General features: G+C 54.5%; 1 protein-coding gene across 2 annotated transcripts; it reads left to right on the plus strand.

The window, feature by feature from the left end:
- The first annotated feature begins 29 nt into the window (after positions 1 to 29).
- Positions 30 to 12,359, plus strand: Fbxl16 (F-box and leucine-rich repeat protein 16). 2 transcript variants are annotated; one of them, XM_087573541.1, is made up of 6 exons: positions 30 to 389; positions 7,410 to 8,056; positions 8,719 to 9,254; positions 9,550 to 9,634; positions 9,957 to 10,020; positions 10,451 to 12,359. In XM_087573541.1, exons 2-6 carry the CDS (start codon positions 7,424 to 7,426, stop codon positions 10,597 to 10,599), a joined length of 1,467 nt encoding a protein of 488 aa, XP_087429667.1. In that variant the 5' UTR covers positions 30 to 389; positions 7,410 to 7,423; the 3' UTR covers positions 10,600 to 12,359.
- The last annotated feature ends 1,690 nt before the right edge of the window (positions 12,360 to 14,049 follow it).

A 14,049-nucleotide genomic window follows, 5' to 3' on the forward strand; every position in this document is an offset into this window, starting at 1 on the left:
CTTAGGGCCGGGCGGGGGGCACGCGCGGCGCCGGCGGCGGCCGCGGAGGAGCGCGGGGAGGAGCGCGGAGGAGGAGCGCAGGGAGGAGGGGAAGGGGAGGGAGGAGGCGCCCGCCGGGTTCCCTGCAAAGCGGCCTTATTTATCTGGGCACAGCCTCAGCCTCCCCGGTGGGAGGCTCAGGGCGGCAGATCCTCTCCCACCGGGGAGCTCCGCTCCGGACTCTGCCGAGAGGGCTCTGGCGCGGGGCGCCGGGCGCGGGGCGCAGTCCGGCCCTGCTAGCCAGTCCAGCACCTCAGCCGCCTCCGCGCTCGGCGGCTCGGGTGCTGGGCTCCCCATGACGCGAGGTCGCCCAGCGGACAGCGTGGCATGAGCCAGAAACCCTGGCCGAGGTAAGGTGTGTGTGCGCGCGCGGCCAGGCTGCGGGGAGGGGAGGGTCCAGGTCGAGCCACTGCCTCCGCGAAGGCTACAATGAGGAGGGGGCGGGGTGGGGACTTGGGACTGCGCCGCGGCCGCCACCGCCTGAGCAGGGCTTACGTAATCGCAGCCCCTTCCCCACCTCACCGTCCGGCCGCTGGGCCAGCGGTTCCGCAGCCCCTAACCCCAGCGGCCGGCCTGATTGAGCCCGGCTCGCTACCGGCAGCGCGGCCAGGCTGTATCTCGGTACACGGAATTGCTGAGAGGAAGCACGGTGGCTGCGAGGACGCGGAATTGCAGGCCGTCAGCCCCCACTCCTTCTGGCTTGACTCTGGGCTCTCCCGACTCCAGTCCTATGAGCCTCCGGCGGACTGGAGGACGTGACAGGTGTTGATACAATTAAAAGGGAGGAGCCATGTGGATATGTGGCCTAGGGGTCCTGGACACCTTCTGGACATGAGCTGGTATACAGCTGCCGCCCACAGTTCTATACCAGGGAGTGGGCTGGCATATCTTCGGCTCTAGAAAGAGGAAATGGGCCTTGGCCAAGATTGGAAGGCTTCAAAATGGGAAATGGGCATTCTGAGATTGCCGAGCAGGGCTTCCATATCCTTCTGGGATGTTAGGTCAGTGGGGGATCCTCCCCACCCTTCATCCCAAGAGAGAAGGATGCACTGTTGAGGCCTGGTTCTGGCCTAGCAGCCCTCCTGCTAGCCCCTCCCAGCCTGAGCCAGCAGCTGACCTCCCAGGAGCAGATGGCAGATACCACTTCACCTGCTCCCTCCTGGATGCCGGCCTTCCACTGCCATCTTGTCCCATGGCTCACTGACCAGAGTCTCCTCAGACCCCCTTGCTGCCCCTTTGGACACAGGACCCTCTATTCCAGCCCAACGCTTTGATGAAGTGCTGGACAGCAGCCTCAGCACGGGGGTGGGGGTGGGGAGCTGCGCGGGGCGGTGTTGGGACTGGGGGCCTGGATGACTAGGGGCTGCCTAGATCAAGTCAGAGGCATGGTGGAGCCTCAAAGTTCTGCCTAGACATGGCTTGAGGGCCGGGCTGGGAGCCATTGAGAGGAAAGAGGGAAAGGCAAGGTTGAAAACAACATGGGTGGTGCTGAGATACCCCAAGATTCAGCCACTCTCACTATTTACCTACCTAGTGCCCCTTACTGTAAATCTGGGATACATATGCACTCACCTGTTCTCCCAAATACACCTGAACAGGTCCTGTCTCCCACTGATGACGTTAAAACCAGTGCTTCTAGGTAGAAGGGATGTAGATCCAGGAAGCCCTGGGAGGTTGAGAGAGGTGTATCCCAGAGACAGAGGAAGGGGCTTCTGGCAGGCATCACTCAACTTTCCTGACCATAACTCTCCACCTCTGGGTGATGAACCTTCCAAGACTGGCACAGGGAAGGGTGACAGCAAAGCAAGGTCTGGGAGGCCAGTGAGCAGCCCTGGACTGTCCCCATTAGTGGTCAGATGGCCAAACTGGCTGCAGAGAGTGCAGGTGGGCCTCAGTTGGCAGATGTCTAAAGGAGCCTCACAGGCCTAGGTCTTGAAGGTCTCATATTCCTCAGAGCAGGGGGGACATTATAACCTGAAGCCTAGCATCTATTTCCCCAGTGCCTTGTGACCATTTGCCCTTAGCTTGGTCACAGAGTCTGAATCTCCTGGAGCATTGGGTTCAACTTGGGCCTATCCACCTCCTGGGCCAAGGGTCTCCCTAACCCCAAATCCCTGGTACACCCCCAGAGGCAGCTCCAGCAGGGGGTGGAAGAAGAGTGCTGTGGCTGACACGTGCAAAGTGGCAGGGATGTGAACGTGCCTGAGTCACAGTACTGTCACGGAGCATGTTGCCTGCACTGTGCCCCCAATCTCAGACACCCTGGTTGTCACCCCAGCCCATGGGGCTGCCACTGCAGACTTAACTTGATATGGGTATCGTATCGATCAGGGTGGGTTCTACGAAGGCCAGGAAACAGCCTCCAAGGTGGCCTTCATCCTGACCTCTGCTCACTGAAATGACTGTCAGAGACAGGGGTAGAGCCCCTAGGCTGAGAGTGATGAGGAGTGAGACATTGGTGTCTGTGTAGTTGGTGATCTTTAAGACTTCAGGGTAATAGGTGTGACCCTTCTGAGTGAGAGCTGTGTGCAGAGACCACCAGTCAGATCATAGGATAACACAGGACTCAGTGAGGAGGGAGAAAAAGACACAAGGTACAACTGATGTGTTCCTGGTCTGAGTGTTTGGGGTCTTGGGACAAGTGGCAGCTTTGTGCAGCATCAGGAAGATCCCTCTCTGAGCCTTGTTTTGACTAGTGGTGCTCCAGAAAGTAAAGAGGCAGGGATTCTGGAGGAGGATAGGGACTTCCTCTTCCCGTCTCCTTGGTGATTCCTGTCTCTTTCTTCTAGGATCAGGCCAGATTTTAGGGGTCAGCCAGCCAGATTCCTTAGCCATGAAACTCCAGAAGAGGGATTTAGCCAAAATATCTCTTCTCCCCCAGTATCTGTACCTCAAGATCACAGGGTCTGGGGTTGGGGATTTAGCTCAGTGGTAGAGCGCTTGCCTAGGAAGCACAAGGCCCTGGGTTCAGTCCCCAGCTCCGAAAAAAAGAACCAAAAAAAAAAAAAAAAGATCACAGGGTCTGGGGAGCCACCAATCTAGTTTCTTCTGTACAAATACTGCCCACGAGCATACCTGGGGTTAAGGTCTTGAGCTTCTCCTGCTCCTCTGACCAGCCAATAGCTGCACTGCTGACTGTTTGGGTGGTCACTTCTTGTTCATTCCTTCAGCAGTACCCAGAAGCCACACAGTCATGGTGCTATTTGTCTTCAAGGAGTTACCAGGCCAGGGAGAGAGACAAACAGTGGTGACATCTCCAGGTGACATCTGGAGGTGTTTTTTCAGAGTACTGGGGGGGGGTCCTATCTGTGGAGGCAGGCAGCCATTATCTGCACTGAGAAAGCCCATGGAACAAGCAGGGGAGCACCATTTGGCCCGGTGAGGGAGAGGAGGAATGACGGGCAGGAGTCTGGCTGGGGAAGGATTCAGGGCTGGAAATAAGGCCATGAGATTATTTTGATGACTGGATACGCAGAAGAGGCAAGTCCTCATGAACTCAGCATCAGACTCTGTGGAATGTCAATCTGGAAACCACCTAGTACCAGAACTTTCCCAGGAGACCCATTGTACCCTCCATGTTCCTCATGTCCACATCGAGTCCTCTAGAGAGAGCAAAGACTACAACCAGCTCTCCCAGGGAGCACCTAGTCAGCTCTCCCCGGGAGCACGTTGATGAGGCTTGGGCTGATGAAGACACAGCAGCTGAGGAAGTTGTCATTGTCCCCTCCTAGCCCAGGATAGACCCAGGGATCTCAAGCTCCTCTCTAGTCTAGAGATGACCCAGAACTCCACTCCAAACCAAGCATGAGACACACTGGGCCTGGGAGACTGAGTGCTGCACCAGTTAATCTATCATTCTGGAAGGCGTCTCCTCCAGTATTAGCTCCTGAGGTGCTTGCCCATGAAGGGAGAGGCAGCCTGGACCACCTGGCCACTGATCCATGCCCCCTCCTAGGAAGCAGGCTGCAGGAGCCACCCTGGGTAGAGAGAGGAGTTGTAGCATCATGAAGGAGCTCTAGTAGCAGGATGGTTGTAAATACAAGACCAGCCTCAGCTACATAACGATACCTGGGAGCAAGCCCTGGGTCACCATCTGGTGAGATAACAGGGTCAGTTAGAGTGATCCTTGCTGGAACCCCTCAATAACCTCTGCTCACCTGGCAGGAAGGTTCCAGTCTTCCAGTGTGTGACCAGCTTTCTCTGAGAGCCTCAGCCCTTGAGCTCAGGTGTAACTGTTTCCATTTTTGGACCACAGTATAGGGGGTTCTCAGGCTTGGTTAATGCCACAAGAGAGAGAATAAGTGAGAACCTCTCTGAGCACAAAGCAAGGTTGCCTCTGTGGAGACGCAGCTTCTATTGAAGGCAGGGGCCTGGATGGGGCAATTGGATACTGAATCGGGCCTGGTTTTTCCTACTTGACCTAAGTCTGGAAGGTGGGAAGGGGATCGTGTGCTTCTCAAAACGTGAGTTTCCAGAGCTGCAGCGAGGGGCAGAAAGGAGCCCCGCAGATGCCCGGGGCATCCACGTGCATCTCCCCGCAGCTCCCAGCAACTCAGGCGCTCCACGTGCACACCCGCGGCTGGGAGCATTTTCAGCCTAAATCGGCACAGCTCTTGGATTATTTCTCCCCTGGCACCGCCTCCGCAGCCTCCTCCAGATCTTAGCCAAGCGGGCGGCTTCTCCCCCTACCTCTTCCTGTGGAGCTGGGTTTGCCGGAGCCACCGATCATTCCTCCTCCGCCCCACTGTCTCTGGTGCAGAAAGCGGGGCTGACCCCAATGAGCGCGGGAGCTGTCCGTGGTGCTGCTCGCAGGACTCCGAGAGCGCTGAGTCTGCGCCTAGTGGCTGAGGCTCGATGGGCAGTCTAGGCATAGATCGCGAATTAGGAATATGGCGGGTATTCTGGCTGGGGCTGTCTCTCCACCCTCAGCACAGTTCCCAGAAATGTGGGTGGTGCTGGATAAGAACTGGAGCACATGAGGAAGAATCTCATCCTTTCCCATCATGGATGCTGCTGTCCTGCCGGCTTCCCTATATTGTTCCCAGGGCACTGGGGTAACCACACTTTAGACCTCCCTTACCATAGCATGCAAACTATAACTCTTCAGAGCCTCAGGTTTCTTGTATAAAGACTGGAATAACAATATGGCTACCACTACACAGGGATATTTGCTGTATGTATGCATTTGGCAAGTGTTAGCATAGGCTGTACTGGCTTTTTTGTGGCTACTATTGCCTTTTCTTTTCTTTCTCTTTTTTTTTTTTCCTTTTCTTTTTTTTCGGAGCTGGGGACCGAACCCAGGGCCTTGCGCTTGCTAGGCAAGCGCTCTACCACTGAGCTAAATCCCCAACCCCTACTATTGCCTTTTCTTGAGCACTAAAGAGCAGCCAAGGTCTGGAAACCTTTAGGGGAAAACTGGCCTGCTATCCAGGTCTTCAGAGTCATACTGAGAAGGGAACTAATAGGGAGACAGTACTGAGGGCCTAGGGTGGACTGTCAAAGGCCATTCTTGGACACAGCTGGGTTGTTGGTCATGAGGACCATGTTCTGGGAGAGCCTAACCTGGGGTTTTTTCCTCCCCAGAGATGGGAAACTGGCACAGGTTGCCTGTGCAGTATAGGGAACCATCAAGACAGAATTGCAAAACAAAGGTAGAAGGTAGTTCTTGTCCATTTCTTTTGTGTCAAGCCAGAGTGTAAGAAAGAGCAGCCAACTTCCTTGGCCCTGTAGCTCCAGAAAGGGGTCTCAGCCTAAAAGGTAACATGAGTCTTTCTCTTCTGAGGGTTTGTGTATTCCAGTGCCCACCCCTTTGGGAAGCTGTTTCATGTAACCCTTCGTATTGTGCCAGGCTCTCTGGCAAGGCTATGAGCCACCAAAGCCAGGTATGAGAGTATGAAAGAGGGTCTGGGAGAAGCTTTCACTGACTCCCTGGAGATTGTATGGCAGGAAGCTGACAGCTCACATGTACATCCAGTTCGTCCCGGGATCATCTATACACACAGAAAGGGAGACCCTGCCTTGCCCTTAGGTCATCTCTGGGACTCAGGACTTACTCTACCACAGACTGTAAATCCCGTCCCACAGGAAGGGCCGTCTGGAATGGAGTGTTGCCTTCAAGTGTTTTGGGGTTTGCATTGACTATTCCACCTGTAGGGGGGACCCGTGGGAAAACCACCCCCTTCTGGATGTTGGGTAGTGGTCGATGTGATATGGAATGCAGAGCAAACTATCATGGCATACGGGAGTCTCAGTGCTCTTTCCCCCCCGTGCTGTCCATTCACAATGCCCTCTGCCACCCAGTCAAGAGCCTGAGAGTCTGAGGGGGAATGCCAGCCTGGCCATCCACGCCGCCTTCCTCCTCCAGCTCTGCTCCAAACTTTAGCTCTACCGCTTGACCCTCAGCCTTGACCTTAGACGGACCGTTCACTTGGTCTTGGCCTCCACCTCCGTGGTTGTACAGAGATACCTCAGCACTGTCCTCATTGGGTTGGGTGATTAGAGCGTGTATCCGGTGGGCTGGGGAGGCGGCTCAGTGGTTAAGAGTACTTGCTGCTTTTACAGAGGACCTGGGGGCCTGTAATTCCAGTTCCAGGTGTGTGTGTGTGTGTGTGTGTGTGTGTGTGTGTGTGTGATACACATACAAACGTGCAAGAAAACACTTATACACAGAAATTTTAATTTTCTTTAAATATGAAAAGGCCTATGTCCAGGTACCACTCTGCTGGTACCACAATCAAACTATGGTAGCCCCCTCAGACTCCCAGGGAGGATGCTAAGCTCCAGAGACTTTCATAGGTGCACAGATTTTTTTCCTTCAAGACAGGGCTTCTCTGTGTAGCCCTGGCTGTCCTGGATGGAACTCTCTCTGTAGACCAGACTGGTCTTGAACTCAGAGTGTGTGCCTCGGCCTCCTGAGTGCTAGGATGTGCCGCCACTATCTGACTAGGTGCACAGATTATGGAGAGCTGGTCTGTGACTCTGAGGGCAAGTGAAGCATTTTTCCTCAGGTTTCCCCAATCCTGGTCTGCAACTCCAGGAAGGGGTCGGGGTTGTCAAAGGATAGGAGGTGAAAGGAAGAGTTAAAGATTCCATTTCTCCTAAACCTTGAATGGGAATCAGGGCATCAGAAAGCACCTTTGAGCAATGCAGGCTGAGCCAGTGAATAGGACAGCGGATGTGGACACTTGGGCTAGCTGTGAATATAGCCATCTTGCCTCTGTGCAGTCAGAGAAAGGCATGTGCTAGGGTCTGTTCTGTTAAGTGTTCCCGGACATACTTTGGGTGAGGAGCCTCAAGGATGAGAAAGGGGTTAGCTCTCCTGCTCCTCCAGAGACAGGCAAACTTATTTGTTCCTCCTGTCTCATCCACAGAACGTGCAAGGAAAATGTCGAGCCCTGGTATCGATGGTGACCCCAAGCCTTCATGCTTGCCTCGAAACGGTCTGGTGAAGCTGCCTGGCCAGCCCAACGGCCTAGGCGCAGCCAGCATCACCAAGGGCACACCTGCTGCCAAGAACCGTCCTTGCCAGCCACCACCCCCACCCACCCTTCCACCTCCAAGCCTGGCTACACCACTGTCCCGGGTTGCTCTGGCCGGGGGGCCATGCCCCCCAGCCAGTGGACCAGCCTCAGGCCCAGTGCCTGGACCCCCCGTGGAGCGGCCACCACTGGCCACAGATGAGAAGATCCTTAATGGACTCTTCTGGTATTTCTCAGCGTGTGAGAAGTGCATACTAGCCCAGGTGTGCAAGGCTTGGCGGCGTGTGCTCTACCAGCCCAAGTTCTGGGCAGGCCTCACGCCTGTGCTGCACGCCAAGGAGCTGTACAACGTGCTGCCTGGAGGCGAGAAGGAGTTTGTGAACCTGCAGGGCTTCGCTGCTAGAGGCTTTGAGGGCTTCTGCCTAGTTGGTGTCTCTGACTTAGATATCTGCGAATTCATCGACAACTACTCGCTCTCTAAGAAGGGAGTCAAGGCCATGAGTCTCAAGCGCTCCACCATCACTGACGCTGGTCTAGAGGTGTGTCCCAAAATTGCCTAGGGCCAGACGGGGATAGGGGGGCAGGGACACAAAGCAGCGACCCTATGGATGTGGGAGGTTGAGGAGCCCAGAGGATTCTCAGGGACAAAAGGCAGCAAGGGTGGCATTTCAGGGCCTAATACAAAGTGAAAAATGTGGGCTTGTTAAAAAGTGATTAAGATTTCAAGATTGGTACAGGAGAATAGTCACTTACATGTGGGTCCCTGCTTGGTTAGGAAGCTGCCTTGATGAATGGGATGCTGGGGTGGTGTGGGGGGTGGAGATAGCTGAGAGTCTCCTAGAAGCAAGGGTTAAAGGAGCATCTGGAAACCCTGCCCTGCCTCCCTGGACCTCCCAGACCTGGATTGTAATTTTAATATTCAAATCATCTGCTCTAAATACCCACAGTGGCCACACCCTGACTTATGTGTCCCCTATGCCCTGCCTCCCCTTTGGAATATTGGGAAAGTATAACAAGCACTCTTTGGGGTTCAGTCTGATGCATGCTTGCACAAGTCCACACCTGAGAGACCACTGCTTCCAGATTCCCAGAAAGCTTCTTCCACTCTGCACAGGCAGCTCTCGTTATCCCCCGAAGGAGGGGCACACGGGCATGAACCGGGGAGCTGACTTGGTGTGGTCTGATTTGTACCTGCCTGTAGGTGATGTTGGAGCAGATGCAGGGAGTGGTGCGCCTGGAGCTGTCAGGCTGTAACGATTTCACCGAGGCTGGCCTGTGGTCCAGCCTCAGCGCACGTATCACCTCACTGAGCGTCAGTGACTGCATCAATGTGGCGGACGATGCCATCGCTGCCATCTCACAACTTCTACCCAACCTGGCAGAGCTAAGCCTTCAGGCCTACCACGTGACTGACACGGCACTGGCCTACTTCACAGCACGTCAGGGCCACAGCACCCACACGTTGCGCCTGCTCTCCTGCTGGGAGATAACCAACCACGGGGTGGTCAATGTGGTGCACAGTCTGCCCAACCTCACCTCACTCAGCCTCTCGGGCTGCTCTAAGGTCACTGATGATGGGGTGGAGCTTGTAGCCGAGAATCTGCGCAAATTGCGCAGTCTTGACCTTTCCTGGTGCCCTCGGATCACAGATATGGCACTGGAGTATGTGGCCTGCGACTTGCACCGACTGGAGGAGCTCGTGCTGGACAGGTGCACACATCCCTACACTCCAGGCTGGTACTGGCGGGATTTCCAGGAACTGGAAGCCTAGAGTGGGTGGTACCAGTCCATGGGCTTCTGGGATGGGGAAGGCCACATAGAACTGAGTGCCTAAAGTTGGAGTAATTCCAGCATCACCTGGAGAAAAGGCCATATTCCAAAAGGGGAGGTCACAGGGTGGGACCAGGGAGAGCATTGGTGTGTGGGGCAGAGACTTGCTCTAGGGACAACTCTGAAAAGGAGGGAGGGACCTAGGTGGGGATGGGGTAAAGTGATTTAAAGGTGGGCAGTCCCCCTTCTGGTGCAACCACAGGTGTGTACGCATCACGGACACTGGTCTCAGCTACTTGTCCACCATGTCGTCCCTCCGCAGCCTCTACCTGCGATGGTGCTGCCAGGTACCTCCATGCCCCCAGGGACCTGGAAATTGGAGCGCAGTGGGTGGCAGGCCGGGGTGGTGGGGTGGTGGTGGAGGTGTGGAGCACAGTACAGAATACCCTGGAACTGCACTGGGCCTCATTTAGATCCCTCTGCGACCAGACCAGCAGTCAAACTAAGCTGAATCATTGGGTTCCGGATTCCCCAAGGCCTTCATGGGTGCTTCCAGTCTATGGGCGGTGGGGAAGCTGAGAAATCTCCATTTTGAACCCCTACCTCCAGCGGCTCCAGGTCCCAAGCAAGTGGAAATAGTTAACACGACCTCCTCTCACTCCCGCCCAGGTGCAGGACTTCGGGTTGAAGCACCTCTTAGCCATGAGAAGTTTGCGACTCTTGTCTCTAGCAGGTGAGGACCCCAGCCCCCCACCCCTACCCCCGGCATGCCTCGTCGCCAATGATGCCCACTCTAACGCCCGCCCCCATCGGGTCCCTTGTGCAGTTAGATTCATTTCAGGTTTTGGCAAATCGCGTCCCAGGTAGTGGGTTAGAGGAAGTCTATATTCAAGCTCGCCCTGATGGTGACGCCCTGCTCAGGTCCACCCTCCATCAGGCCACGCCCAAACCTATCCTTTCCTGGTGCAGGTCCCACTCATCCTGTCAAATTTCCAACCCTCCACGCCCGGCACGGGTCCCGCCTCATTCAGCAAGCCCAGTAAAACCCACCCCCAGCTAGTCACTGTCCTCCTCAGCCTTCTCCTCCTGCCCAGCCCAGTCCAGCCCTCCCGCTGGGCGGAGCTGAACTGCTGGGCTGCTGCCCCGTTGCTTCGTGCTTGCAGGCTGCCCGCTCCTAACCACCACCGGGCTATCCGGCCTAGTGCAACTGCAAGAGCTGGAGGAGCTGGAGCTGACCAACTGCCCTGGAGCCACACCCGAGCTCTTCAAGTACTTCTCGCAGCACCTGCCGCGCTGCCTCGTCATTGAATAGCGCAGGCTTCCCCACCCGGCCGCGGGAACCGGCCTCGCCCAGGGCAGTAGCCCCTCTTCCACCCCTGCCGGAGCATCATTTCTCCGCCCTGCGCTGGAGGCGGGGCAAGCTGAGGGAAACCCCGCCCCGTGCCTCCCTAGCTCCTCTGCTCTACTGCTCCATCCCCGTCCGGGGCAAGAGGCAGAGGGGCCAGCCCCACGCACGCACGCACACTCGGGGACTTTGTGCATGCCCCTCGTGCCCGCACTGCACGCCCGCCCTCCACCATGCCACAGCCGCCGCCATCACTCGCCCGCCTTCTGGGGGTCTAGGTCCTTTTGGGGGATGCTTTGAGTGCATATGCCCTCAGTAGCTTCTCCACTTCATTCTGCTCTCCGCCTCCCCTCGCTGTCCCCCCCATCCCGGGCAGGGCCCAAGGGGATGGAGGGATTGGTCCCCCAGGACTTAGGGGCTTGGAAGAGCCCCAAGGGCCTCCCACATCTTCCACTGCACCGCGCCTGGAGCCCTCCAAGGGGTATGAGGCGCCACAGGCCACTGCCAAAGCCATGGCCCCCTGAGGAGCCCAACTTCCCCATGCCCACCTGACCTAGTGGCTTCCCTTCTTCCTTGTTGCCATATGGGTCAGTTCTTGTTCTCTGTGTCCCACCCCCACTCCCGCAACCCCCCATATCTCCTTTCCCCCTGGCCTACAGATCCTTGGGCCCTGGCCAGGCTGGGACAGCTTTAGGAGGATGCAGACCTTGGAACAATCAACATTAGCCTAACCGGTGCCCATTCACCCAAGTGCAAGGGTGGAATAGGCACCTGACAGACCCTAATCTGGAGCCACCCACGGGGCTATTAGGCCTTGGGATCAGCCCACCCATTTCAGTCCCTACCCAAGCTGAGCTCAGGCCTCTCAGCACTGTGCTTCACCCTGGATAGGTCTCCTCAGGTGGAATCTGCAGAGGGCCTGGCCATGGGTCAGGGTCAGCACTGACCAGCGATTCTGATCTTCCAGTGGCCAGCACACCCTTCACACCCCAAGGAAGGAGGGCTCCTTTCTAGTCCTTTCCCAGCTTCCAAAACTTTCGCCTGCCCAAAAGGGGTTGTGACCATGTTCTGTCAGATCTCAAGACATTTGGAAGTCCTAGGGGATCCTGACATATACATGACAGTACTGAAGAGGGACTGGGAACCCTTCTCTCCCAACCTTGAACCCCAGGAGACACAGCACCCACAACTAATCTTGGGACACCCCTTATCTGGTTGGAAGAGAGTAAACTATTTCCCAGAGAGCCAGAGGGAGAGAGAGAGAGAGAGAGAGAGAGAGAGAGAGAGAGAGAGAGAGAGAGAGAGAGAAAGAAAGAGAAAGAGAGAGAGAGAGCTGCTGTTGACAAAAAGTAAGAGTTCAACAGCCCAAAGAGTTCCCTGCCCCTGAAGTGTTGGCCAGGGAGGCTCCAGGCTGAAGTGGTCAGGAGCCAGATTTGTCAGCCCCTCTTCCCACAGTCCCCCAACAGGGAAGGGAAGCTGCCCATTTGCCCAAAGTATTAATGCAACTGAAGCTGTGATATTTCCAATGACTGTAGGAGGAAAATTTAAGGGGAGAGAGGAACACAAACAAAACCAACCAACCCCTAAAATCATTTTCTTATTGTACATAACGACCTCATTCTCCTGTATATGCGGAAGATATAACCTTATATTTGGTAAGTGTTTCTTGTGCTATTTTATCACGTGACCTGTTTATAAAAATATATATTAAAAAAATTGTAAAAACACAAGTTTGTTTTTTTGTTGGTTGGTTGGTTGGTTTTTTTGGTTCGGGTAAATCTGCCCTGGAAGGTCTAGGTCTCTGGCTTCTCCTCCTTCCCAACTCATCAGAGTTACTCCATACACCACAGAGGCTGGAGGCTCAGGGCTGGACTGAACCGGAACCTTAGCAACTGACCAACAGAAGTTTGTGTTTTTTTTTTTTTTTTTTTTTTTTGGTTCTTTTTTTCGGAGCTGGGGACCAAACAGAAGTTTTTTTAATGTCCCGAATGCACAAAAGGGAGCCATGTGTTTGATGTCAAAATGTAGGTCTTCGAAAGGACCTAGGATCTTGCTATCCAAGAGCAGAAATGAGCCTCATCCTCTGCACCAAGCCTCCAAGTGAGGGACTGCGATGTTCTAAAGGCATACAGTGGTGCTGGATAGAGGGCTCTGCAGTTCAGAGCATCTGCTGTTCTCGAGGAAGACCTAGGCTCAATTCTCAGCACCTGCATCGTGTGGCTTTAAACTGTCCAGTAACTCCAGCTTCAGGGGTCTGATGCTCTCTAGCACCTGGACACACAATGGTACACGCAAATAAAGATTAAATAAATAAATAATCATGGTGTGCTAGAAGATCAAGACTACTATATCCACTTTAAGAGAAAGGGCAACTGCTGGAAGGACTAGCCACCTTGAAAACAAGGCTCTGGCCAGTTTTGCCCTTCTCCCCGATTTCCTCTGTCTTTATACTGTTGGATTCTATTCCTAAAGCTAAGCACCAAGCTATATTTCCTTATTTGGCCACTTCCTCCTCCCAAGGCTGACTACCAAGGTCCAGCTATCAAAGTATTGAAATGCAGCAAACAAAAGTCTCCTTTGTTTCACCTAATTAACCTGTCAAATCAAAATTAAATACCTCTTCCTAACAAGTGTTTCCCCCTCTTACATTTATAAAGCCATAAAGTATCATTTGCCTATGGGCAAATGCCTGTCTCCTTTCTATCCAGAGGCAGTTCTTTGTCCCCTCTGGGACAAATATTCCTTCCCCCTCTCCCTTGTTCTCTTCCCCTTCTCCCTGGTCCTCTATCTCCTGTCTGTCCCTTACTGCTTGGCCTTTGTCCCTTTGGGGCAAATAAGCCTCCTTTGTGCTGAGAACTTAGTCTTGAGGATTCTGAGCCAGCACTGATCTCTTACAGCTGAGACTAAATCTAACAATTGACAAACTTGTCCTCAGGCTCTGAAAGTATGAAAACAGGTGTAACCACACAAACTAAACACACGATCCTCGGGGGGCAAAGGAGACATTAGAATGGGGTGGCAGGGATGGTCTACGATGACTCGTTCTGCAGGGGTAGCAGTCATAGGTTGAAGGCACGGTCTTCTATCACAGCCTATGAAACTGTGGAAGAGGAAGGAAAATGGTCAGGGGGAAGGAAGCTGGAGTAGAAGCACGCTGAGAAAGGAGCCAAGAAAGGTTAGGGCCAGGTGTCTGAGACCTATTCACAGTGAAATAATGACCTAGAGTAGAAAAGGTGCCAGGCTGCTTGTGCGGGGCTCAGAACAGGGCATGATGGACCCAGGGCGGGTCATGAAATGGTAACTGAGTTCCGCAGGGGAAGTGAGGGGTAGGGTCTGGCATTGTGGCAGAGTGGCAGAACTCAGGTTCTGCTTAGAAAATTACTCCTCCAAGACCGGAGAAGAGGTTTAAGTACTGGT

This window comes from Rattus norvegicus, chromosome 10, assembly GCF_021556685.1.
Source record: "Rattus norvegicus strain SHRSP/BbbUtx chromosome 10, alternate assembly SHRSP_T2T, whole genome shotgun sequence".
In the NCBI taxonomy this organism is placed as follows: domain Eukaryota; kingdom Metazoa; phylum Chordata; class Mammalia; order Rodentia; family Muridae; genus Rattus; species Rattus norvegicus.